The sequence below is a fragment of the Arvicanthis niloticus genome, chromosome 8 (assembly GCF_011762505.2).
Source record: "Arvicanthis niloticus isolate mArvNil1 chromosome 8, mArvNil1.pat.X, whole genome shotgun sequence".
Classification (NCBI taxonomy): Eukaryota; Metazoa; Chordata; class Mammalia; order Rodentia; family Muridae; genus Arvicanthis; species Arvicanthis niloticus.
The window spans coordinates 38,002,441-38,030,219 of record NC_047665.1 but is presented as its reverse complement, the minus strand read 5'-3'; the positions used below and the strand labels follow the sequence as shown (position 1 = coordinate 38,030,219).

Here is a 27,779-nt window from a genome sequence, read left to right as displayed (position 1 = left end):
TACATGTGGCTTGTGTATGTATGTGTGTCATGTTTATGTGTACAGTATCCATGTACTAGGTTTGTGCATAGTGTTTATGTGTGATTTGTACGTAATGTGGTCTTGTGCATGTAATTTATGTGTAGTGTAAGTACAAATACAGTATAAGTGTGTGATAAGTACATATTGTATTTGTGTGGATAGCATATAGGTATACTGTATTGTATGTATAGTATGTATGTAGTTTTCTGTCTGTGCGTAGTATGTATGTGGTGTTTCTCTGTGTGTGTATGTGTAGTATTTATGTATTGTATGAATATCATACGTGTTATATATCTCTCTGTAGTGTTTTTGTGTATATAATTTCTGTGTATAGTTTGTGTATATGATTCATGTGTACGTAATGTTTCTCTGTGTATATAGTATTTGTGTTCTGTGTTGTATATATAGGGTTGTATAGTGTTTCTCTATATATGTAGTATATGAGTAGTGTTTGTGTGTATGTCTAGCATAGGTGTATTATTTATGTGTATGTAATGCTAATGTTTCTCTCTGTGTATAATGCGTGTGTGTAAGTATTTGTATACTGTGTTGTACGCATAGTATGTGTATACTGTTTCTGTGTGTAGTGTATATGTATGGGGTGTGTGTGTCTGTGTGTGTGTAGTATCTGTGTATTGTGTCCTATATATAGTATGTGTGAAGTACTTCTCTCTCTCTGTGTATACATATCTAGTATCTGTGTACTGTACTCTATATATAGTATATGTGCAGTATTTCTCTCTCTCTCTCTCTCTCTCTCTCTCTTTCTCTCTCTCTCTCTTTCTCTCTCTGTCTGTGTGTGTGTGTGTACATATGTAGTATCTTGGTACTGTGTTGTGAGTTTGTTGCATAAACAGAAGGTCAAGAGAGGCTCCAGTGTGTGAAAATCCTGGTTGATGCTCTACTCATTCTAGAATGTTTCAAATACCCACCACATAGTTGTCTGGGGGACATGTGAGGGGCATGTGAACTGATAAAGTCAGATCTCAAAGTCTAGGCTCACGGCTTATATGGGAATTGAATTCTAATTTATCCTCATCAGCAGCCTCCCACAGCAGATGCAGGCTTGTCTACAGTAAATCTCTTGCCAGAAACTAAGGCTACAGACAGGTTCATATGGGACTGTGAGAAAGGTTCATTTCCAGAGGGGGTGGCACTAATAAGAAGACAGTCATATTTCACCTATCTTAAGGTACAGAAAATGAGTTTTACTTGTATTTGCTCCTTTCATAATATTTGGCTGCTCTGTACATGTAAATTTCGAACCACTGCAGCCTCATTCTGCCTGATGGCTTTCTGTCCATTTCCCTTGCTGGGCAAGCCTACCGGCAGCAAATGTCCTCAATTTCTATTTCTTTAAGGAAGTATTTATTTTTCATTAAATTAAACAAACAAACAAACAAAATCCCTGGGTTGGCAGGGCTGCTTGTTTTCAACTTGCTATAGTTATCAGGCTTTCTATATATTTTAAATGAATAACAACAAAAAAATCATGAAAGTGGAATGTTAACTAAGGCCCTCAGTGGAGCTGAAAGGTTACTGCCTCTATCTGGTGAGTCATCCTTGGATCCTTGTTGTCAGTCAGAGAGGAGTCCTGGGTGCTTGGTCAGTTGCTTCCTGAATTGTGTTGACCAGTGTGTTTTACACCCACAGTGGATGGAAACCAAGCCCAGCAACAAAAAGATAAGTCTCAAATGGAGAACCAGTGCCTCCCCAAGAAAGGTAACACTGTCCCTCTGTCCAGGAGTCCACCTTCTTAAACACAAGGCATAAGGGAGATATGTTCTATGGAAACATACACAGAAAATTTCAGGAAAGACAATAAAGTTTTCACATGATGCTTGATGTTTTTCTGACATCCCATAACTATGATGATAACAACACTTAAATATTTGTATCTAAAATTCATAATTTAAAACCCAATATTTGTTCAGCTGAACGTCAAACCATTGTGGATTCATGTCACTTTTCTCTTTTGGAATTCTAATCTTGGTAGTTTTGTCCCATGACTATCCCATTATTTAATGGTGGCAGTTGTAGGGACACACATTTTGTTCCTTTGGCAAGTCTACAGATAGATTCTGTGCCCCAACTGGATTGCTCCTATAAGGTTTAGATGGTGATTAAGATGGTGAGATTTTTAAAATTTGAAGTAATGATCTTTTGATAAGGCTTAAGATAACATTACAATAAAATGTGCTTTGAGATGCCTAGGATGAGTTGACTGCATTTTGCATGTGTGATGAGCACAAATGGGTGGGCCACAGTAGGCGGAATTCTAATATTGCCCCTGAGAGATTCCAACCCTGGTACATGCAAATGGATTCCCAGTTAAATAGCGAAATTATCAAGGTGAAAATGATCAAATCACATGAGCCTTTAAATCTGTGTTTAGAGGTCACAGACGGAGCCATCAGAAAGATGTGAGGCAGGTGTGGCAAGGTAAAGATTACCCCTGCTGCTTTTGAAAATAGGAGAGGCCATGCAGATTATTTTTGACTGTTTGGGGATTTCATAACAATCGATTTCTATAGAAAAGAGCCTTTTGTGACTAGTTTTTTTTAACCTAGCATGTTTGTCTGAGATGAATCCAGATGGCTGGGTCTTTCAGTGCCTCCTTCCTTTTTGATTCTGAGCAATATGCTTTATGTTAGCACAACACAGTATGTTTATTTTTTCTAAACATTCTGTTATTTTGAATAAAACTGATGCAAACTTTTTTTTACATGTCTTTTTGTGAGCATATGTTAATTTTTCTTGGGAGAATTCTTCAAAGCAGACACTCTTTCCCTTCATTGAATTAGATTAGTTCATTTACCCAAAAATGTTTAAAAGCTAGGGAAATGGATCAGTCAGGGAATCATTTGCAGCACTAGAGCCATGACCGACCTGTGTTCAGACCCCCAGCAACCATCCATATAAAAAGCTAGGTGTGATGATATGTCCTTTGATCCTGGTACTAGGGAGACAGATATAGGAGGATTCCTGGGGCTTGTTGGCCAGACAGTCTAGTCTAACCAGAGAGTTCCAGGTTCCAAAAGAGGAACTTTCTCAAAAACTAAGGTGGATAAAATGCAGAACAATAGAAAAAGACACTCAACATTGACCTCTAGACTCTACATATATGCAACCTGCCTCCAATATGTGCAGGTACACAAACATGCAACTCACACCTACACACATACACACACCTACACACACACACACACACACACACACACACACACACTATTTAGTTGTAGATGCACATGTATTTCTGGACTCCCTGCTTTTTCCCATTGATGAATGTGTTTGGTTTTATATCAATACTGCGTTCTTTATTATAGCTTGATTATTTCTCAGTAAATTTACTCTCTTGAGGAAAAAAATTTCTCTGTGTGCAAATATGAGTTTCTCAACCAGAGTAGTCATATCAGTTTGAAAATGAAAGTATTTTCTTTGAGGGAAAATGCAATTGATATCAATAAGTGGACTTGCTTCCAAAGGAAAACGAAGGTATTCTATTGGGTGAAATATTAAATTAGACAGGTAAGTTCCCAAGCTATTTCCAGCTACTGCCTGCCCGTAGTCCTGCCACCTCAAGGGCTAGCCTCTATGAAGTGGTCTTCCCAGTTTCAGTTCGCCTACCTCAAGCTGTCCGTACCTTCTCCGCCGTCCACCCCCTGTGGTCTTCAGCCCCAAATTTCAGTAACCCAGTAAATCAAAACTCTAGAAGCTATAACTAATCAGTCAGATTTATACAACGATACATTCTCAAATCACAAGATGCCCACACAATAAATTCAGAACCAAATGATAATGATGCAAGCTGCCCACCTAGATTAGACACATTATCCGAATTATTCTATCCATATATAATAATATACCTGCCTGTGGCTATTTAAAGCCACTCAAAATTTGAATCAGCCTGTTCATCCTCCTCCATCTTCCTCCTTCTTCCCCTTTGTTCTCCTCCATCCCCGTCTCTGAAACTCTTTGCTCTGCCTCCCTTTTCCCTGTCCAATTTCAGGCTTCTTGTTGTATTAATATTTAAAGTGATTGGACAGGGAAAATCCTGCTATGGTAGTCATCAAAGATCCCTTTAAAATAGACACACACCAAAACATTTGGAAACTGGATTAACATTCTGGGACATTCTAATTGGAACTATGTTTTAAAGTAACAGGAAACTATTAAATCAGTTCCACCTTTTCCCATTATATGGTAATTTCTAGCAGGATGCTTTACATCAAAATTTTAATTTACTATTTAGGCTATCTAGGGTTCCAAATACCTGATTTTTTTTTTTTTTTTTTTACTTCATCTGTGCTGCTAATTGAGATTTTTTTTCAACTTCTCAGTTCCAGGTTTCTGTTCCTTTCGGTATGGGCTGGCTATCCTTTTGCACTTCTGTAACATTGCTATCATGGCCCAGCGAGTATGCCTGAATCTCACAATGGTAGCCATGGTGAACAACACAGAGCCATCCCATTTACCTAATGAATCTGTGGTGGAGATGCTGGATAATGTAAAGGTATATCAAAAGTATAAAGTTCAAGTTTAAAACTTCAACTTGTTAGCTAGTTTCTATAGAGGTCAATTATTATTGGCAAGATAATAGTAATAATTAGAAAAGGAAACTGAAGCTTAAATGTGGATGACAGCATTCAGTAGGCTGGGGTCTCAGAATGAATGAAAAGAGAAGACAGGCTGAGCAACCCTATTCATTTCTTTGTTCTTCCTAACTATGGTTGCAACTCAACCAGTAGTCTCACCTCTCCCCGCCCCCACCCCCAGCTGCCATGACTGACTTGCTGGGATGACCCACATTGTGGAATTATGACCCAGAATAAAACCTTTCTTTTTTAAGTTGCTTTTGTTAGGTATTTTATGATACTGAAGAGAAATACAAACAATACAGCACATATAAACAAAAATAAGCTCTATATCTAGGCTGATCACATCCCCAAGATATATTATTATGTATTTGGTAATATCTCCAAAATCCAAAAGGATTTGAAACCTTTCTGGTCCCAAGCATTTCAGATAAGAGATACTTAACCTATAATTGAAAACATCAATAGTATGTAAATATATGCAAAATGACATGATAAGATGATAAAGTTTTGTGGGAGAAAAAAAATCTTTTGAAAGAAGTGGGAACTCCTTTACTCAGACTGAGTAGGAATATCAGACTCCTGGGCCCCATAAACACCAGGTTACATCTCCAATGCAGAATTCTTAGACTTGTCTCCCTTTCTTTCTTTTAGAACCCTGTGTATTCCTGGAGTCTTTATATCCAAGGGCTTATTCTCAGTTCTGTCTTCTTCGGTATGGTCGTGGTTCAAGTTCCTGTTGGGTACCTAACTGGAATATACCCAATGAAGAGAATAATTGGGTCTTCAATGCTCCTCAGCTCTGTGATGTCCCTGCTCATCCCACAAGCTGCACAAGTTGGAGCAGCTATGGTCATTGCGTGTCGAGTACTCCAGGGAATAGGCCAGGTATTAACATATGGTTAGAATAGACACAGTTTGAATTCAGAATATTAGAGTTCAAAAGTCCTCATCATTTCATTTCAGGGCATAGTGTCAACAGGCCAGCATGAAGTATGGGTCAAATGGGCACCTCCCTTGGAACGAGGCAGACTTACCTCTATGACTCTATCAGGTAAGTACGTAAGAATGGCCAGGCCCTGTTTTCATCTTGTGGCATGTTCTTTCTGAGGGCCTTTAAAAACATGTGCTTTGAATTGCTGAGCACTCCAGAAACATCCCCTGCAACATTCTTACTTTAATTAGGGATGGAGAGATGGCTCAGCGGATAAAGGGTTTGCCACACAAGCATGAGGACCCTAGACCCATGTCAAATACCAGGCACAACAGCAGACATCTATAACTCCAGCACCATTGGTATAGAGCCAAACATAGGCCAGAAGCTCACTGGCCAGCCGGCCCCACTGAAACAGTGAGTTCTAAGTTTGGTGGAAGACCTTCTCTCAAACAATGTAGAGACTAAAAGAAAAAAATACTGGACCTCAACCTCTAGCTTCTAAATGAATGCACATGCCCTCCCCCAACACACACACACACACACACACACATTCATGCATGCACATACAAAGAATTTGTTTAGAATAAAAAAGAAGTGTCTTTAATTCAAACAACAACAGAGAGAGAGAGAGAGAGAGAGAGAGAGAGAGAGAGAGAGAGAGAGAGTCAATACTTTCTCCAGTCTTTCTGAGCATTGTGAAACATGAACTTCTTTCCTTGGAGATTGTTCATTACAGTACAGATGCTTATTAGCTCAGCTTTCAGATGCCTTTGTTAATTTAACAAGGGTGTCTTCTGTGCCTTTCAATTAGGGTTTGTAATGGGACCATTTATAGTCCTACTTGTGAGTGGCTTCATCTGTGATCTCCTGGGCTGGCCCATGGTTTTCTACATCTTTGGTGAGTATCTTTTTATAAAACCTCAGCAAGTCATCAAAATGTAACAATATACAAAAATCCAAATTTACTATAATGTATAGTAAACTTATTACGATTTATACAAAACTCCTATCTTAAAAAACTTCACAGTCTTCACTGAGGGAAAGAGAAGTCAACATTGAAAAGGCCTGATGACCAGAAATACACTTCATAATCTCATATCCAGTTTACATAACTACCTGTTTCAGTATGGTACATCTTATGTGAAAAAGCTTCCTGGGGGAACAGACCATTATAACATCACCTATATTGATTTCTGAAAGGTCGTAGGACGAGTATGTTATATATAATCCATACCTGCAATGCTAGGCCATGACCAAACATATTATGTTTCCAGAGAAAAATACACTGCACAAGAGTAAGTAAACAGAACATATGTTGCCAAGTGAATTCTAACATCACCTTTGGATTTCAAGCTGCAGTGCTTGTGCCTGTTGACTAACATCCTCCAGCAAGACTCCACCCACTTCCCACAGATTCCACAGCCTCTCATACCTGGGCCATCGGCTGGGAACCAAGTGTTCAAACACATGAGCCTCTTGTGACAGTTCACACTCAAGCCACATCGCCCAAAGTCACAATTCTTGGCAAACTTTGGATTTGTTTACTGGCTTAGTAACTTTTCTATTGATCAAAGCAGGACCAAAGCACTATGACCAAAGCAACTCGTAAAAATAAATATTTACTTTGAGAGCTTGCTTACAGTTTGAGAGAGTAAGTTCATGACTGTAATGGTGGGGAACAGGGCAGCAGGCAAGCAAGCATGGCACTAAACAGTATCTGAGAGCTTATATTTTGAGACTACAAACATGAGGCAGAGAGAGATAGAGAACAAAAGGGAAGGAAGGAGGGAGGGAGGGAGGGAGGGAGGGAGGGAGAGGGAGGGAGGGAGAGAACTGGAATGGCATGGACTTTTGAAACTACAGAGCTGACCCCAGTGATAACCTCTTGCAATAAGGCCATACTCCCTCCTACAGGGCCACACCTCCTTATCCTTCCCCCAAAATTCCACCAACTGAAGAATAAGCATTCAAACGTGTGAGCCTGTGGCAGTCATTCTCTTTGGAACCACTACAGTTACCAAGCAATTACTTTGAAAGCAGACTGAGGAATTATAGCAACAATGTCACAATGTAAACTTAGGTTACAAGAGCTACCACTATTCCTAATCCTCAGAGAACAAATGAGCCAGAATTATCAGAACCCATCGAAAAGTCCCATAGACTGAATGCCTGCAGGCTGCCTGTTTATTCACAACAAACACACATAAGGAGGTAACTCTAGGTGGGGAGATGTTTCCAATTTAAAAAGATACCCTGCTTTCACTAACTCTCTCCTCATTGCTTCCCAGGCTTCCTCTTTACCAAATTGTTGGGAGCCGGCTTTTAGCAGAAAGCCGCTATCAACTTTGCAGCCATCTCAAGCCTATACCCTGATAAGAGACTTGTTTTTCAACAGCCTACAACAGCTGTGCACACTCTGACAAACATCTCGTTTAGCCCACATATCTTGTTTTGCTGTTTAGTGACCCCAGCTGCATGGTGCATGTGGTAAAGAGTCTTCAGCTGTGTTCCCCTGCTTGTGCTTATAAATACCCAGAATTTTCTTGCAAGGGAGTCAATGGGAGACAGTAAACGAGACTTGACTACACACCCTGTCTTGTCTCTATTCTTCGTGTCTCTTTTCCTTCTTCCCCCCACTCTCTCCCTCTTGCTAGACCCTGACCTTCGGACCGGAGCAGCAGAGCAGTCTGGGACATTTTGGCTCCCAAGCATGGGGCAGCTCCGGCCAGGACACCAAACTATAGGAAAGCACAGGGGGTAGGAGGGCTGTTGATGTTTCTTCAAGCCATCTATGGGAAGGGGGACAGATTGAGTTCGAGGGCCACAGAAAATGCCTAATCCCCATACCGTGCTAAAGGCAGAGTCATAATAGGGCAATGCATGCACCCCTATAAGCCCACTGCCCCTCATCACCACAGCCATCCTCAATAGTAATGGTGATTAGGAACCGGGGCTGTCTAGCTCTGGGAATGCTCAGTTTGGAATGCTCCTGAAGTAGAGAGCCATTGCAAATCTAGAACCATAAAGGTCCAACATTAGGAACTCTAGGTGAGTAAGGGGACTAGTTGGATTGGAACAGACCATTGGGCTCACCAGCACTTCAACATTTCAGTAAAAAATTCATTCCACAGCAAGGACCACCTGTACTTACAAAAAAAGACTGTCAGAGTGTGAGCCTCACAGGGTTTTAGAGAAGAAAGAGACCACCTGGAACCTCAGACTTATGTTCTGAAATGTGCTCAATCCAGAACTCTAGATAGAACTTCCTTTTAACATGTGTCTCTTTAATAGGTATTGTTGGGTGTGTTCTGAGTCTTTCCTGGTTCATTCTATTCTTTGATGACCCCAAGGACCACCCATATATGAGCAGCGGCGAGAAGGACTACATCATATCCTCTCTCATGCAACAGGTAGAACACTGAGCTCCTTTTGGGCAGCTTCTAGATTCTGCTCCAAACAAAACACATTCCAGCTGATCATCACCCAGAATGATTCTTGATTTGTTTTTCAGGCCAGCTCAGGCAGACAATCCTTGCCAATGAAAGCTATGCTTAAGTCTCTTCCACTCTGGGCCATTATCATCAATAGCTTTGCTTTCATATGGTCAAACAGTCTCCTGGTTACATACACACCCACATTCATCAGCACCGTACTTCATGTTAATGTTAGAGAGGTAAGTGTACTATTTGGTCTCAGTTTTAACTTTGTGAACTATTCCTCTTTATCTCTGTGTCTTCTGATCAGCATTCAGTCATTGCCTACTTCCTACACTGGCTGGTGCTCTTTACCTGGAGATGCAGTTTCCTACATGTATGCTCTGCCCACACAAAGGGTGTTGGTATAAACCGTGGAACTCTATCATCAGCACACATGTATCCACATTCACACAGTCCCCCAGCTCCCCTCAATGTATGTCTTGGCATGTTACTTAAGACATAAGTTAGTATTCTGGTGAATGCCTGCCTGCCATCTCAGCACCTAGGACCTGGAAGTAGGCAGATTGCTCTAACTTGGAAGCTAACGTGGGCCATAGTATGAGATTTTTATCGCAAAGAAGAGGAGGAGGAGGAGGAAACGGAGGAGGAAGAAGAAGAGGAGGAGGAAAGATGAACAGTACTATACCCTTCAGAGGGATAATAGCAGTTACTGAGCCAGTGCCTGCCACCATGCCCTGCTCTTGTCAACTCATTGTCTCTGACTAAAGCCACAGCTCCTGGGCTTTGGGTCTTACTCTGAAAGCACTCCCATTATTCATCTAACATTGAGAATCAGTTATGCTAGGAACTTTCCATCATTTGATATTGAAGTATCCAAAAAAGACTAAAATGGAGTCTGGGCTCCCAGACTTCCTCAGGCTAGTGGCCAGCATAGTGCTGTGCTCACACCCACTCTCCCTGATTCGACTTCATCTTAGTGAAACCATGGAGACTTTCCTAGAGTTTATCATGGCTAGTTAGAGCAATCTTGCAATTGTCTGTTATCAATTACCTATATCATCTCTATCATTTTCCTCAGGACTGACACTTTCTGTTCTCAGCAGTCTTCTCTTGCAGTTTTCCAGATACTAAACAAAACAAAACAAAACAAAAATCTATAGAAGATGATGACAATTCTTTAACCTCAAAACTATGTTTCTCTTTGTATTGGAATTTGTGGTCCCAGACACAGTCCTGATGTATATACCTGGATGGTTTCCCGTATCAACGTACATGCTTGATTCATTTATTAATTACACGAGACTAGGGACTGACCCCAGCACATTGTGCATGATCAAAAAGACTCTATCACAGAGTCACATCCTCAAGTCCACAGTACACATTAGTTACTGAATTCCAGGGGAAACACTGACTGTCCAGGACTGCTGCTCCATCATATGCACTCAGAATGATGTTTCCTCCTCAGAATGGGATGCTGTCCAGCCTCCCCTATCTGCTTGCCTACATCTGTGGTAACGTAGCAGGTCAGATGTCAGACTTCTTCCTGTCCAGGAAGATTTTCAGCATAGTTACCGTCCGGAAACTCTTCACCACACTAGGTAAGGAACAGCCAGGACAGACAAACACTTGGGGACTCCTTCAGCCTCCTGTGCAGAAGCACCTAGCTGTATGTTCTGGATCTCTCTGCAGGGATTTTCTGTCCTGTGATCTTCGTCATGTGCCTGCTCTACCTGAGCTACAACTTCTACAGCACTGTCATTTTCCTGACACTTGCCAACTCAACACTTAGCTTTTCCTACTGCGGACAACTTATCAATGCCTTGGATATTGCTCCCAGGTAGGGCTCTCTTAAAATTTATTTATTTTTGTGTCAATAAATAAAACTGCATGCATTTATTGTTTAAAGCATGTTTTGATATATATATCAAATATATATATATTTGATATATATATGTGTGTGTATATATATATATATATACACATACATATACATACATATATATATATATATATATATATATATATATATATATCCATCCTATGGTTCCGTTTTTTTTTTTTTGAGGTAAGAATGCTTAAAGTCTACCATAGTAGCAGTTTTCAAGCATGCAATGCATTGCTGTTAACTATAGTCACTGTGTCGTATGACGAATCTGTTGAACTTATTCCTTGTAACTGAAAATTTGTATCTTTCGGCCAGAATCTTCCTTCACCCCCAGACTCTGATAACACCCATTCTATTTTCTACTTGATGAATTCACCTCTTTTATACTCCACATGTACATGACATTGCATGTCACTTGTCTGTGACCTGCTTATTTTAGCCAACATTATATCCTCCAGGCTTATTCATATTGTTAAAAAATGACAGGGTTCCCTTTGTTTGAAGAAAACAGCATTCTATGTGCATGCAGGCCACATAGTCTTTATCCATTTAGAACTGGTGGACATGTTATCTCTAATAGCCACACTAACTCAACTTTCTACCTGTCACCAGCACTTCTCTCATCTTTTCTATAAGAGCCATCTAAGAGTAGGAACAACATAGAATCTTCCTATGTTTTGAACCTGCATTTCTTTGATGGTTACTGATGTTAAACATGTCTCTGTGTGCGTGTGTTGGCCATTCTTAGACCCTTTTTTGAGAAGTATCTGTTTATGTTCTTTGATCAAGCTTAATTAGGTTGATACTGAGTTGTTTCTGACGTATTTCATGTCATGGTCCCCTTTCAAGTGTATGGTTTACATTTTCTTCCATTGTATTGGTCATTTCCTCATTCTGCTGTTTCCTCAACTTTGTAAAATGTTTGTAGTTTGAAGTAATTCCATTCTTCTTCCTTGCTTTTTTTGCTTGAGATCTTTTAAGTTGTATCAAAAGAAAGAAAGAAAGAAAGAAAGAAAGAAAGAAAGAAAGAAAGAAAGAAAAAAAAAAACATTGTTCAGACCAAAGTCTTGGGGTTTTCCTTCAGTGCTTGCTTGCTTGATTGCTTTTTCTTCCTTCCTTCCTTCCATCCTTCCTTCCTTCCTTCCTTCCTCTTTCTTTTTCTTTCTTTCTTTCTCTGTCCTTGTTGCTTTATTTTTAAAAAAATTTATTTTTCATTTTTAGAGACATGGTTTCTCTGTGTAGCTCTGGCTATCATGGAACTCAGAGATTGGCCTGCCTTTGCCTCCCATGGCCTCCCATTAAAGGCACACACCACCACCTCCAGTTCCCACAGTGCTTCTTTCTCATAGTTTTATAGTTTTGAGTCTTCAATTACTTTTGAGTCAATGCACTGCATATTATCAAAAAGAAGGGCACAATTCTGTTTTCTTCTGTAAGTAGATATACAATATTAGATTGGTTCTAATAGGTTCCAATACTATTTATTTTTCCTATTCTATTTTCTGTTCTTGACAATTTTATTAAAAACTAATTCTGCCATAAATACCTACTTTTCTTTCTTGGCTCTAGTTTGCATCCTTGGTCAATTTATCTGCTTTGATGTCAGACCAGGTCTGCCATGCCTTTGAGGCATATTTTGGAGATATTTTGGAGATAGGTAGTACAAGCCTCCTGCTTTGTTCTTTGTCCTTGGGCTAGCTTTGCCCACATTTGTGAAGCCATATCTATTTTAACAATTACTTTTTAACTCTGTGAAAAGTGTCGTTTGCATTTTCACAGGGCATGAATAGAGTTTAGATCACTTTGAGAAACAGGCATTTTACTAATTTTAATTCTTCTGACCCGTGAACATGGAATGTGTTTCTCCTCTGCATGTGTTCCATCCATTAGTGTCCCATAGATTTAGAATGCAGCTCATTCAGCTTCTTGGTTAAATTTATTCCTAACTACTTCATTTCTAGTTCTTTTAAAAGGGATTATTGCAATTTTCATAATATGTTAATAAGTAATGATTTTAAAATAGTGTTCTCTCTGGTAGGATGGTACATGTTCTAATTCCAGTTCTGGAGGTGAGGGTGGGAGGAGCAGAATCCAAAGTCAATCTCAACTATTGAGCAAGTTTCAGGCCGGCCCGGCCTATATAAGGCTCTATTTCAAAATGCCCAAAACAGAAAAGTAAAAAAAAATATCTCTTTTGTTCTTAAATCCTGATCTTAGGAGCACTTCAAAATTTCAAACATTATGAAATTCACAGGCAGAAGAGTAAGAGTTCAAAGGAAATATCTGTGTAAATCAAATATAAATAACAATAATTATACACATAGACTGTGCACCTGTTACAGATTTATAAAAAAAAAAAAATAGCCCAGAGACAATGGGTACCTATTTCAGAGTCAGATTATTGGATTATTGGTCTATATAGCTACCCCAAGCAAACCTTTGTGTTGGTATCCTCATCTATAAACAGGAGCAAAAGAGCACCCTTACCTCATGAGTTGTTGAGAGCACTGAGGAGCCATGCGTTTGGCACGTATTTAGCGAATGCCATTGGGATTGTCTACATCATCGTTTCTGCTGTTAAATGCATATTCCGATGCTAATCTTATAACAACCCATACTTACTTATTTTACTACCAAAAAGATTTATGTTCAACTACTTAACTTTTTAGTTGTGGCTGCTGGTGTGGAATTTGTGTTAGTCAGCTCTCTGCTAATATGCCAAGTGCTTAAAGTAAACTTATTTATAGTGAGAAAGGGTTAATTTTTAGTCACAGTTCAGGGGACTTTAGTCCTTTATGGGTGAGCTCCATTCCTTTGGCTCTGTGGGAGGACAGCACTTTGTGGCAGGAGTGTATGTGGAACCAAACTGCTAATCTTCCATCTGGGACATAGAAGGGCTGCATCTCCTGTGATGGAATATTCCCCCAATGACCTAAAAACTGTTCCTTAGGTCATACACTTCCACCACCTCTGGTAGTACCAACCTAGCAACCAAGCCCTTCACAACCAAGTACCTGGCAACCAAGCCCATAGCAATTAAGCCTCTCACACATGCATACAAACCACAGCAGGATCCTATCTAAGATTTTGTTCATACTTGCTTAATGTGAAAACTGGCATTTATTATTAGTGTCCTTTGAGAGAATTCTGTGACTAACAGAAACAGCTCTATAATTCACAGCAGCTTACATATAACACATTGACCTGTGGGGCTAATACTCCATGGAGAACAGAGACAAAATATTAGCAGGATTATCCAAAGCAGTAGCCTCTAGTGAAGTAAAACAAAACCCCACTTATCACAAATTTGAAAAGAAAATCATCCACCAGGTTCACATAAAGTGCAAAAAAAAAAAAAAAAATGTATCCATTTATTTAGTTTCAAGAATTATCTTTAAAAATGCCACCAAGTCTTCTAATTGTATAGACCTATATAAGGGCACAAAAATTATTTGATAAAGAGTGTGAAACATCAATTGCTTCTCAGCCTATTGACTAAAATCAAGTGTAGAATGTCACTATCAATCAAAATACGGCCACTTAAAAATTAAGGCTATATTCACAAATAAGTATATGTGTAAAATCGTAATTAATTATCATGTTAGTTATATCTTTTGTGCCTATCATGCCCCAACATGAATATAATAATCTTATCCACATGCTGTGGATGGGAAAACAAAGGATGAAGACAGTGAGGTCTATACCTAGGTATGTTTTTCTGCAGAGCTGACTAGCTACAGTCAGCCCTGGCCTCAGTGATGCTGTCTGTCAGCACCCAGCAGCATGTAAGGTATCTGAGCAGGTGACCACTTGGGTGACATCTAATTTGCCCTAAGCTGCATCATTCCAATGGACTTAAATTCCTTGTTACAGAAAAGAAAATTCTGAGAGGAAAAAAGTCATGCAGATGTGGTTTCGTGAAAACATTGAGAGAACAAGTCTGAGTGAGACAGGGAAGGCCTGCAAATGCAGTAGCTGCCAAGCCTTTGGGGGGTGATGGGAGCAGTTGTTACCAGCAGGTTCTTAGGGTGATCTGTGGTGCTGTGAGGCAGTGATGCAATCTCCTAAGGCAGCTGCAATAGCAATTTCAATTATTTTAGCTGTTTTAATCAGTAAGGGGATTACATGCCTTTGAATGCTCCTTCCCTCCCACAGTGGACTGCACCATAGTTCAGACATCTTAATTTTGTTCAAATTTTATTTAATCATTTTACACTCAAGTATTAAATCATTACAAACTAAAACAAAACAAAAAATAAACAAACAAACAAAACTCACTGCAATGTTCTTACTTTCTCTCTCTCTCTTTCTTTTGCATTTCTTACAAAATACTTTAAACCAGCTGAGCATTGTACAAAAATCTGTCTTAAATTCAATCAATTTAAAGCTTCTCATGCTTTCTGGTATCAAACCCCCACTGTTGGTAGGGGACTGTGAGATGCAGGAGAAAGCTCATACCTGCCAGCCTATGGCAGGGAGGTGCTCCATCTTGTGGTTACATAAGGAATTTAAAAGGAAATTGCTGGGACAATGAACCCTCATGTCATGTGCCCTACTTCCTTATTTCTTGCACTGGTTAAATTAAATCTACAAGGAAATATGGCTTTGCTCCCAAGAAGACACAGATTAAATGAACTGATTCAAAAGTCAATGAAATAATAAGAAGCCTGGCAATGCTATCATAATACCAGATAAAATAAAAAGTAGAATAAAAAGTAAAAATAAAGTTTAGTCCAAGAAGCACCAGTAGAAATTTTAAAATGTACTTCAGAATTGTAAAAATACGTGTATCAGACTTCTACTTTTGCTCAAACCCATAAATTGCATTTATTTATTTATTATTGATGTGAGTGTGTGTATGTGTGTTTGTGTGTACGTGGTGGTCAGAGGACAACTTTGTAAAGCCACTTTCCTCCTCCCACCTTAGGGGTTGAACTCAGGCTGCCAGACTTGCACAGCAACTGCACTTACCACTGAGCCATCTTGCCAGCCCATACATATTTATTTATATTCATCATGAACTGGGGGAGTTCAAAAAATTAAGAGGTTCTACTGAACCACACTTAAATAATTAGACACAGTTACAAGTAAGGGACTTTGGGGATAAATTATCCACAAATTATCCACAATAAGAGGAAGACAAAAAGTTGGAAATGATATTGATGATTAGAAGAACAAATGAACATGTCTATCCTAACTGACATAGTAAGGACTTAACAAGAACTGAGTTTACGTAATTATCAATGGTCTGTAAGACTTGACCAAATTTGACAAACATTCAGAATCATAAAGCAAGCTGCAGTTTACTCAGCATGACTGTGCTCACCCAGAATGTATTCTCTGGTGCATGTCTGCCACTGAAAGGAAAAGAAGAAAGTCCAAATCAAGCAACAGCTTTAAGAAGTTCTCACCATCTCTATTTGTCTCTAAAGCCAACCCATGTTTAATTCTTCAGCTGTACAGGATGCTGGGAATATAGAACAACAGGTTCACATCAGTTTCCCAAAAGACAATCCTCGAGAGGACCTTAAATACTTTTAGGGACCCATACAAGTGTTTCCATTTATATTAAGATTAAAAGAAAAAATATAACCTTTATGATGATAGGAAATGACTGTGTGTGTGCGTGCATGTGCCTGTGTGCCTGTAAACTAGTATTATTATAAGCTCATAAAGATAGAAGTAACAAGAGCTCAGAAAGGTCATAGCTGGCTCCAACTCCATCCAAGGGTTTTGTTGCTACGGCAAACAGGTAAACTGCAGAAACTTGAGGCCAGCTAATGGTTCCTGCCACCACCAATCTCTGCTGTTGCTCAGGAGCTTAAGTATTCTTCACAATAGGACAGTGACTAGGACACTATCCTAATAGAATGTACTCTCCACCTCTCCCATGACTCAGCTCAAAATTCCAATCTGCGGCCTCACAGTGTTCCTGAGCAGAGGCCTATATGCTAAAAGAAAAGCTCTATCCTCTTCCCACACTGAACAGGTAAAGACAAAGCAGATACAGTATAGACCAAAGGATATAAGAGCCTGAAGACTCTCCTGCTCATGAGAGGAAAGACCTTCTAACACAGAACCTTTAACGCTGGGCTAAAGGGCCAAAGCTCCCAAGCCTGAACCAAACTCTTCTTGACTAAGCACCAACTCACCCCTCCATGGCTGGTGAACTTGCTCTCTCCTTGGTCTATGACAAACTGTGACTTCCTTGTTTACTTCTTCATTTCCCTCTAAGGTTGCTATAAACATCCAGGATTGGCCAGTCATAGCTACTCATAAACATTCAATGGGCCTTCTCATTTTCCCACCCAGGGACTGGCAGTTATCCTTGGGGTCTGTGGTTCAGGGTCTATATGATGAGACCAAGTGAACACAGTCCTGCAGTCAATCAGTCTCCATCCAGTTCCTACGAGAAGCCCATCCTGCCTTCTGAATGTTTTCGGCTGTACTTAGAAGTCTCAAACACTGTCGGGTTTTACTCTAAGCGCTCTCCCATTTCTATGATATCATAGATTCTTTACTGCTAAGGTCAACCTTTCTGATGCTGTAGAACAATTAGAATGGTGTTACCATGTTAATGAACGTAAGCAATAGGATTCCTCCATCCCTCCCCTGGTCTCACTGGATTGGGTGACTTTGCCTAAAGAATTTGAACCATCTTCTATCTGTGTTCTCTTTCCCTTCTGTACAGATATTATGGATTTCTTAAGGCAGTCACAGCTTTAATTGGAATGTTTGGGGGCCTAATTTCTTCAACTATTGCTGGATTGATCCTTAATCAGGTAAGTATCATGCAGATACACACTTATTTTTTCATTATTTTGTGAAGAGAATCTCTCTCTCTCTCCCCCCCCCCCCACACAAAACACACCACAAAAGGGAGGAGATGCCAACAGTAGATGAGTTTTCATGTCATTTGAAGACAACTTCGATGAAATCAGATGGTGTTCTGATTCTACAATCTGTTCTTTCTCTCTGTCCATGTTGTTAGTGTTGGGAACTCTTTAATTATCTAAAAGGAAGTGAGTCTCTTTGGTTTCAATAGGGAACATGTAGCTCCTGAAACAGGATTTTGGCTGAGTGAAGGTAGTGGAAGTAACAAGTTTTATCAGAAATGAGACTAAAATTAGGACAGCACAGAGCAAAAGGTTGAGGGACACTGTCATGTCTACTAAGGCAGGCATGTATCTGCAATTGTTACAGAATTACTTAAAATCTTCATGATGGACACAATTGAAATATTCTGCCAACTTAAAGTTACTAAAAATGCATGCTTCTGGCTGGTGAGATGGCTCAGTGAGGACACTGCTTATTGCACAAGCCTGACAACCTTGTTCAAACCCCCAAATCCACATAAAGGTGGAGAGAACCAATTCTACAAACATTTCCTCTGACCTCCACATCCACGTCATGACACATGCATGACACACACACACACACACACTAATAAATCTTAAAATACATGCCTTGTCTTGAAAAAACAAAACCAAGAGAACATTTTAGAGATTCAGAAAAATTGATTCCAGAGAGGTGACTGATCATAGGGCCACTGGCTGCCGAGGCTAAATGAACAATTATCCAAAACCTGCAGATCCAGGATGGGCATGCTGGCTTAATTGTGTAATGAGAAAGGACTGCACCTCATTCTGCATCTGCAATACCAGAGGTCATGCTCCCTGCCACCACAGAAGCTGTGAGCAGAGGCAGGAACTGCATCTTTAAGTAGCACTTTCCTCACAGTGTGGGGTTCAGTCATCTGAGAAGGCAATGGGTCAGTAGCCTCAGCAAACCTGCAGCCAGCTGCTTTTACAAGGAGGCAGTCAATCAGTCTGGAGGTCAGTCTTGCGCTGCTGGTCAGGTGATCAGCAACATTTCTGAGACTTGTGATGTCTGGGCCTTGCACTTTCCCCTTATTCTCTCGGAGCCCGAGCCCAGGCACTTCTTTAAACAGTATCTAAATAGTGTCTGCCTATATCCACCATGTGCTCCTTCTTTACCTGTGTCACTACCCACGTCCGACCCGCGGAATAAGGCAATGGCAACCGTGTTCTTTTTCAAGCAGTTTATTCAGCTATCCCTGTACAGTGAGCTTCTCTTTTCTCCTTCTCTTCTCTCTCCTCCCCAGCTCCCGCAGCCCCTTATAAGCATTGCCTTCATCCTATCAGCAGCTGCCACGAAGTCACAGGTGATTGGCCTTTCTCAATGATGCGAGGTGGGGTGATCGGGTAACCTCACCTCTCAGCGCATACAACTCATAGGCAATGCCTATGCCAAGCGCCACCTTGTAATGGCGAGAGTGGAGCCGCTTCCCACAGCGCCCCCTTTTTTGTTTTATGCAAGCAGAAGGACATAGAGGTCTGACCCCCTGTATTTGAAGGGAGATTGTCAACCCCATTTTCACCACCTGCCGTCTACAGTATGGTTACCATGGGTGACCCAACCCGATGCTGTTTTCCAGGGGACAGGAACTAGGGCAAAACCTGTATGCAGTCAGACATATGTCCAAGGGCGTACAGCGCCCTCTGCAGTGCTACACCCTACATCCTGCTGCATGTTACATCTCAGAGCTCTTCAAATAGCTTAGCCAGATTTGCGGGTACTGGCCTCCTTCAATAGCAGTAAATGCTTGAACAATCATGGCATTAGCATTGTGCTGTTGCATATGCATCTTCAGAATGGACCATAGTGCTAGGCAACTGACAAGAACAAGGCAAAAGCTAAGGGCTGCAATTCCCACCCATTCTTTTAGGTGGTTCATTGCAGATCGGATCCAGGAGGCCAGGCCCTCAGCAAGAGATAGGTCAACACGGGTGGAATTCACGTGCACTATGGCTAGCCGCAGCTTCTGCATCAAGCCATCAAAATCTTCTGTCCAATTTCCTGTAAAATACTGAGACAAATTTCTAGACAAATGAGCTGCTTGACTTGCATTTTCATATCTTACAGATGTCACACAAAGACCTGTATACTTCCACTGACAGCCCAACTGAGCTAATTCCATGAGCACGTCTACTTGCTCCTGGACTAGATCCACTCTTTGATTCACCAGCATAATGCCAGCTCTCAATTGAGAATTAATCTGCCTCTGTGTATCCAGGGCCATAGCCACATTGGCCTGCTGCAGTAGCAGCAGTAGCTGACACTGCAATAGGTGTCACGATGGCGGCAGTGATACCAAAATCCCTGCGTGTCCTAAACAGGGTCATAGCTGATGGTGCCTCCAAATGATTTCCCTTTTTGCACTTTGGGTATAAGCCTGGAGTTCGGTTTCTTTGATCCTGATTACCCTGCAGCTATGGGCATTGACGCTTCAGGTGTCCTGGTTGCCCGCACTTAAAGCACGCATTATTATTTGCTGCACCTGTACCTTGAGTCATTTGCATCACAGCAGCGGCTAGCCCTGCATTAGATAAAGGTCCTCCTATTTCCCTACAAATTTTCATATTTAGACCAAACAAAATTTTCTTGTCTTTCTAGCTGTAATTTCAAGAGAAAAGCACCTTGTCACTGAGATTTTTCTAAGAAAGACAACTCTTCTTTATCATAGAAGCCAAAAAGCTGCTGGGCCTTTTAAAAGCAGCTTATGCTGACAATCAGTTTCTGGAAAGGTTTTTCCAGCTCAAGTCAACTCTTAGCTACAGGTGTAGAGTAACTTATCAATCTCTGCTGTGCATATTAAGACTGCCTTTCAAACCAAGGTAAACTAGATCAAAGGCTGGATCAAGAAGTTTTAACGATCTTTTCTTTTGAACCTGAAACATAGAACACCATAAAACATAGACACACATGGACATTGGTGTACCAAGGACAAGACAATAAACAAAGAAAGCAGAACTAAGGATTTCTCCTGTGGAAGAGAGAAACTCAAGATGTCTCCTGAATTTTCTCTTGTTCTTAGGAGAGCTCTGAAACAGCCTTTTCATTCTTTTTTTGCTGATACAACCCAGAGAGAGAACAACTGCTTTTCAAAACCCTTTTTCTCTCTGATATTCAAGATGGTCCATCTACCTTGTCCTAAAAGCATGTCCTGATCCCATTGTTGCTGTCCGGCTCCCTGATTTTGAGCCACATATTCAGCTGAATATTCTATGAAATAGGCTTTCCAATCTAAATATTGGCCAGGTGTTAAGCAGGCCTGCATAAGCCTTGTACCCACAAATTTTCAATAGAAGAAATTATACCAATGAAATCCTTGAATTTGCATCAACTTAGTAACAATTATACAGATTTCTACCAATAGATTATAGCTGTGTAATCAATTTTACCTCTTCTTTCCTGTTCCAATAAAACCATTACTTTTCCCTAGAAAGATAGTCTAATATTAACCACCTCAGTCCCCAAGTTCAGGGAATTGGGGCACCGTCTCTTCATTAACTTCTTCAAGCTGAACATGGGCGTTGAGATATTAGAAGAGGGATGAGGGAAATGGTAAATTGATAAGCCTCTGGTGCCTGTGTTGCATCCAGCTGGAAGTACAGGGCATCAGTGAATATGCAGGTGATAAGATTCATTCACCAAAGCTGTGTATTCTGTAATATACAAATCTCAAAACAACTTTTAGTATCAAGATAATTATTTTGTTTGATTCTCTGGAATCTAGTCTTCTGGAGGCCTACCTCTGTCATATCTGATCCATATAATTCTGGAAGATATAACTACTACCTTAATGACCTCATCAAAAAACTCATAGAAAAACCTTTTTTCCCAAATTAGCCTTTCCTTAAGCCAGTAACCAGAAAAACCTATACATTGACCTTTTGTCCAGAGGAAAAATATAACTATACAACTCAAAATCACACCCATTTTAAAAGTTAAATCAATTAACATTATCATTCTTGGATATTCCTTGGCCATCTTAAGATCCTTTCCAGAAACCGAAACCTCATCCACAGCCTGTAAGAACTTTTCCAAAGTAGCCTTCTTAAGCTCCACTCCTTTCGATTTTTCTGCTTAACTTGTCCCAGAACCAGGAACTTTATAGTCTCTAAACCGAGAACTTATCCTTGACCCACTTACCTGGGAACTTTATAGTCTCTTCCAAGAACCTGACTTGTCCCACTAATGGGGAACCTACTTTCACTTTCAACTGTCACTTTCAACTGTCACTTTCAACTTTCACTTTCAACTCGGGAACCTATCTTGTCTCCTACCCGAGAACCTAACTTGTCCCACTTACCTGGGAACTTACCCAGTCTACTGTCCTGAAACCTCAAGAAGTTCTGAACATGTCCCGAGAGGTTTTGGTGGTTCCCAGGTTTCGGCACCACTTGTCGCTACCCACAGAATAAGGCAACAGCAACCGTGTTCTTCTTCAAGCGGTTTATTCAGCTATCCCTGTACAGTGAGCTTCTTCTCTCTCTTCTCTTCCTCTTTTCTCTTCTATTCCCTCCCCAGCTCCCACAGCCCCTTATAAGCATTGCCTTCATCCTATCAGCAGCTGCCACGAAGTCACTGGTGATTGGCCATTCTCAATGATGTGAGGTGGGGTGATCAGGTAACCACACCTCTCAGCGCATACAACTCCATATATGGGGTTGTCTTTTCTCTCAAGCAATGCCTATGCCAAGCGCCACCTCGTAATGGCAAGAACGGAGCTGCTTCCCACATACCTGGGCTACAGTGTTCACTCAGAACAGCCAGCTGCTAGCACTGTACATACGCAGTCTAAGTTATTGATAGTATGCATGTGCAGATTCCTTTCTGCAACATGGAGGACAAAAGAATCCTTTACAGTGTAGAATACAAAAGGCTTCTCATCTATTCCAACCCCTGTCCCCTATCAACTGAACTAGCTCATAAACTGGTTTGCTTGTGAGGAAAGTGCCCAAGTGGAGTAGCTGTGTTGGGAATTCCTTCAGTTGTTCTCACACACAGCACATGGGCCAGGGTGAGGCGGTCATACATGTGGCCACATTGCTCATAGACGAGCCACCAAAATCCTGCTTTTCATACTTAGGATGATGTCATAAAAGCAGAAGACACCGACAGATCTATAGAAACTCCTGTAGGAGCGATGGCCTCACTAGAGAAGGGAAATTCAAGGCAACTGGGGTCAGATTCTTGCTGAGCACAGAGCCAGCCACACCCTGCTCTTCCACTGAGTCTGTTCAATTCCTAATTTCTGTCGGCTGAGCTAACTTTTCTGTTAACTTCTCAAAGGTGTGAGGAAATGAAATTTCAGAACTTTGCAAAGTGTTCTCTGCCCAGGAAAAAATCCTGCCTTTGCTTAAGCGTGAGGGAAGAGAAACATTGAATAAAATGCCCCCTGAGCACATGAAACAATAAGCCAACAAGAGTCTGAGGTCCACACTCAAATCCTGTTCCTCCCCCAAATTATTTTTTTTTTTATTTGTGTATGGGTGATTTTTCTTTATATGTGCCTGTGTACGATGATGTGCACGGCTGGCAGCCACAGAGTCTGAACAACAATGTAATATCTTCTGGAACTGGAGTTATAATCCATTATGAGACAGTGTGTGGATGCTAGAAATAGCGAACCTCAGTCCTTTAGAAAAGCATCTAGTGCTCTGAACTCCTAACCCATCTTTCCGGCCCCACCAAAGCCTGTTCTTCTAAATGTCACATGCCGAGCATTGTTTTACAAGACCTGAGCTTTCTGATTGGAGCAAATTCATGCTCCATGGGATTTCAGTCCATATGATACAACATTGAAAATAAATCACAAAACACTTGAAATGTGAAACAAACAACAAACACAGAATTAGAGCCTCAAAGATACTGGAAGTGATGCAGGCATTTAAAGAAGTGAAAGGAGAGACAAAGGATGTCAGAAGCATGACAGTTGTCAAGGAATGTTATTTACCCCTGTGGTCAACAATATAACAAATTAAAAATAGAAATATCAGATGTAACATAAACAAAAGGAACCTATAAGGACTCTGCTTCTATCAATGGAAGAGTGAATGGTTTGGGTCAATTTTCTTAAGGTAAACAGTTGTTAAGGCTGGAAACTGGAAGGAGGTTTTCAGTGAAACTTGAGCAAGCTGAAGATGCAGAGGCAATAGCAGGCAATGTTTGCAAGAAGCAGAAACTCAAGGAATTGTAAAAAGGACTTCTATTGTAAAAAGGACTTCTGAATTTGGGAGTGCTCTCCCACGTGTGAAGGATGGAGACCCAGTAAACCAAACATTTTAGCTGGAGATTTTTCAAGGGCTGCATCTAAAAAAAAAAGGTGACCAGAAAAAAAATAGCCAATCCTCAAAATCTGCCTTCGGTCATTTGGGTGGCAGAAAATGCCAACCCAAATGTGGGGTCTTCAGGAGTGCTGAGACTCAGGTGAGCCTCAAGGAAGTAAACCGAAATACATCGAGGTGGAGGTGACCTGGTTCCTGACGACAGTATAAATATGTAAATAGCGTAAATCTGTATGGATTGTTTTCTAAATATCTGCATAAATAACACAACATAATTTTAGTATATTATTTTTAGCTCTAAAATAAAAATCATATATTTAAGAATATATTTAATGAATTATTTACATATCTACGGAGAAAACCAGGGGCTAGTTTTTACAGAAAATTTTTAAAAATTAATAAATGGCAAGATACACCATTTTCTTACGTTAAAAGACTTGAGATTGTATTCTGTTATAAGAATACAATCTAATTCTGTTATAAGAGCTGCTGGTTCAATATAATTCCAGTCAAAACTTTAAATTATTTTTTTGTGGGAAATTATAGTGTTTTTATACAATTGGCATGTGTGTGTTCCTAAAGGGCCAAGAATAACTGGGGAGTTTGGGGGGGGGGGTTGTTTTGTTTTGTTTTGGGGGTTTTGTTTGAGACAGAACCTCACTGTGTGGGCCTGGCTGACCTGGAACTCACTATGTATTCTATGCTGGCCTCTTCCTTGCATCTCTCTGCCTTCCTCTGCCTCATCAATGCTGAGATGTCAGGTGTGTGCCAACATCCAACACCACCAATGCCTTGAAGAAGAAAACCTGGAACATGTTCCCTTAATTGTATCAGAATACTGCCCTGGTAAATATAAAACTACATGAGAGGCATTATAGCAAAATAATAATTACTGCATATACTTTGGATAAAAATAAAAGCTATGGAGCATAGAAAATTATTTAAATCTGACAACTGCATTTGAAAACATACTTTCTCTCTACATACCTGTCTATACATGCTTATGTGATACAGCATACTGTTGTCTATGTAAGATATCTCGAAAGAGAAAGGAAGTTTAAAAAAATAAATCATGAGAAAAAAGATACATGAATTATAAGAAACTGATATATTGTCAGATAGTGTTGGCACACTTTTAATCTCAGTGCTTGGAAGACAGCGGCTGGCAAGCAGATAAATGAGCTTGAGGCCAGCCTGGTCTATAGAACAAGTTCCAAGACATCCAGGGATACACAGAGAAAGTGTGACTCAAAAACAAAATAACAACAACAGAAAGAAGAGAGAGAGAGAGAGAGAGAGAGAGAGAGAGAGAGAGAGAGAGAGAGAGAGAGAGAGAAGCAAGCAAGCTGGTAAAAAACAGAATTGTATGTATAGAAAGACAAAAGCAATTACTTATGTAGAGTGAAATGATTAATTTCTTGGTTATTTATAAGTTTTTGAATGCTTGAGTGACCTGTGTTGACTCTACATATTATTTTAATGCTATATTTTAAGTGTTATAAGACAGAAGATCAAGATCAGTCACTCATACTTACTTTGTATCTTAATCCCTCAGGATCCAGAATATGCTTGGCATAAAATCTTCTTCTTGATGGCAGGCATTAACGTGACATGCCTGGCTTTCTACCTTCTATTTGCTAAAGGAGAAATTCAGGACTGGGCTAAAGAAACAAAGACCACACGGCTGTGAAGGTGAGACAGTATCAGATTAAGGACAGTGTTGAAACTGAAGATGTGGGAGGGACTAGAGCAGCGGAAGATGAATTGTTGAGATGGAGAGCAGTCAGAGCCACAGGCTGGGGGCCGGGGAGCACGCTAAATCTGAAACAGTAATGCTGACACCACTACCCAGTGGTAGCCTGCTCTGGAATTCTGGGGAGACATCAGAGTTGCTATATAAATTTGGGAAACTGAGCTTGAAAAATGAACAGTGAAGAAAGATGCAAGAGAAATGAGGAATACTCTCCAGGAACATAGAATAAGGGTTAGGAAATGTGGAGTGTTGTGGTGAAGGAAATAGTATTTCTGCAAAGTGCTCTCTAGGACTTAAATTACATGGTATCTAAAACCCACCACTGGGATAGGCAAGAGCTATATCATAAAGGTGATCCAGGCTAAAACAGCTTTTGAATGAAGGATAAAGAGAAGAGGTCGGCTAAGGGAGAGAATCTGGTACTCTGCTTTCCATATAAACTATGAACAGTGAATAACCAGGAGAAGAAATGACTCGTGGATTAGAATTTACAGTTGTGAAATAGCCCTGGTTTTGAGCCCCATTGAATCAAGAGGCCGTTGCAATAACTACCATCATCTATCAGTGTTTCACAGAAAGGGAGACAAAAAGACTGTGAGCCTGCTTTTTATTTTTTTTAATGCCTGGGAAAAGTGAGTGCACATGTGTGTCTGGGCTTCTGTGCACACAGATGCCTGTGTATATGGAAGCCAAAGACAACCTGGAATGTCATCCTCATGCTGCCCACCTCTTTTGAGACAAGATCTCTTATTGGCTTTCAGTACAATAGAGTCTGCTGGCTGACCAATCAGGCCCACTGATCTTCCTGTCTCTGCTTCCCTAGTGTTCAAGTTATGTCTCAATAGTGTGCATTCTTTCATAGTTTCAGGGGATCAAACTCAGGCTCTTGGCTTGCAAACCCTTGAGCCAAGTATTTGTTCTCTGTAGTTTTCTGTTGTTCATTTTATCAGTAGAAAAGAAGGAAGGAAGGAAGGAAGGAAGGAAGGAAGGAAGGAAGGAGAGAATATGATATAAGGAAATATAACAGTCAGAATAGACAATTACTCTTGGAAAGAAATATGGAATCAAAGAGGTTTTGTTGCTGCTCTTGGCTGCTTGCTTGGAGGGGAGATGCAGTTGCTGATAAGCCAATGGTATGTCCGAGCCGCTGCTCGACTGTCTTTTCTGCCATTGATGTGAATGCACTTTGGTCTGAGTGTGTTACCCAAGAATTCCTGTGTAAGAACTTGATCCAGTGTGTGGTGGTGGGAGGGCCTCAAGATCACTGTGGAGTCCAGGCAGACCAGCCTGGAACATGAGATTCTTGTGCCTCAGCCTCTCAGGCACTGACATCACTAATGTACATCACTGTGCCTGATTTTTAAATGCCATTTTAAATGGAATTGTTTTCTCAGTTTAATGTTTATATTAAAGACAATAGGAGTACAATTAACTTTTGTACATTTCCTGCCCTATGGTTTTATTAAGTTTATTCTACTAGTTTGTGGTGGATATTGTCAAACTTCTAGTTAAATTATTTTGCTATCTATGAATATAAAAAAAATTTCTTCAGTTTCCAATCTGGATAACCTTTTTTTTTTCTTCCTCTTCTCTAATTGCTCTGCTTAGAACCTTTAGTAAAGCCGGGCGGTGGTAGCGCACGCCTTTAATCCCAGCACTTGGGAGGCAGAGGCAGGCGGATTTCTGAGTTCGAGGCCAGCCTGGTCTACATAGTGAGTTCCAGGTCAGCCAAGGCTATACAGAGAAACCCTGTCTCGAAAAACTAAAACAAAACAAAACAAAAAAACAGAACCTTTAGTACAAAACTGAACGCAAGGGACAAGAGAAAAGATCTCTGATTTGGTACTTTGTTGGTTGGGCTTGGCTTGAGGGGTATATTTTTGGGTTTTGTGGAAGTTACTCTGTGTGTGCGTGCATGCACTAACGCCCACATTTTCTTTTTTTTAAATATAATATCTCAGTAAGTATAGTTTAGACTACCCTTGAACTTTCTATGT

The 27,779-nt window shown here is 40.4% G+C and overlaps 1 protein-coding gene across 6 annotated transcripts in view; it reads left to right on the top strand.

Moving 5' to 3' along the window:
- The window catches only part of Slc17a1 (solute carrier family 17 member 1), a 42,079-nt gene that overhangs the window by 7,466 nt on the left and 6,834 nt on the right, over nucleotides 1-27,779 (top strand). For 5 of the 6 annotated variants that reach the window (XM_076939252.1, XM_076939253.1, XM_076939254.1 and 2 more), the window contains exons 2-12: nucleotides 1,675-1,743; nucleotides 4,362-4,534; nucleotides 5,271-5,504; nucleotides 5,583-5,670; nucleotides 6,365-6,451; nucleotides 8,845-8,963; nucleotides 9,065-9,226; nucleotides 10,456-10,588; nucleotides 10,680-10,827; nucleotides 17,567-17,657; nucleotides 25,585-25,721. In XM_076939252.1, the coding sequence (XP_076795367.1) occupies nucleotides 1,716-1,743; nucleotides 4,362-4,534; nucleotides 5,271-5,504; nucleotides 5,583-5,670; nucleotides 6,365-6,451; nucleotides 8,845-8,963; nucleotides 9,065-9,226; nucleotides 10,456-10,588; nucleotides 10,680-10,827; nucleotides 17,567-17,657; nucleotides 25,585-25,719 (1,398 nt within the window). In that variant the 5' untranslated portion in view covers nucleotides 1,675-1,715 and the 3' untranslated portion in view covers nucleotides 25,720-25,721. The remainder of the gene's footprint in view (nucleotides 1-1,674; nucleotides 1,744-4,361; nucleotides 4,535-5,270; nucleotides 5,505-5,582; nucleotides 5,671-6,364; nucleotides 6,452-8,844; nucleotides 8,964-9,064; nucleotides 9,227-10,455; nucleotides 10,589-10,679; nucleotides 10,828-17,566; nucleotides 17,658-25,584; nucleotides 25,722-27,779) is intronic. The other variant, XM_076939255.1, reaches the window with a different exon arrangement.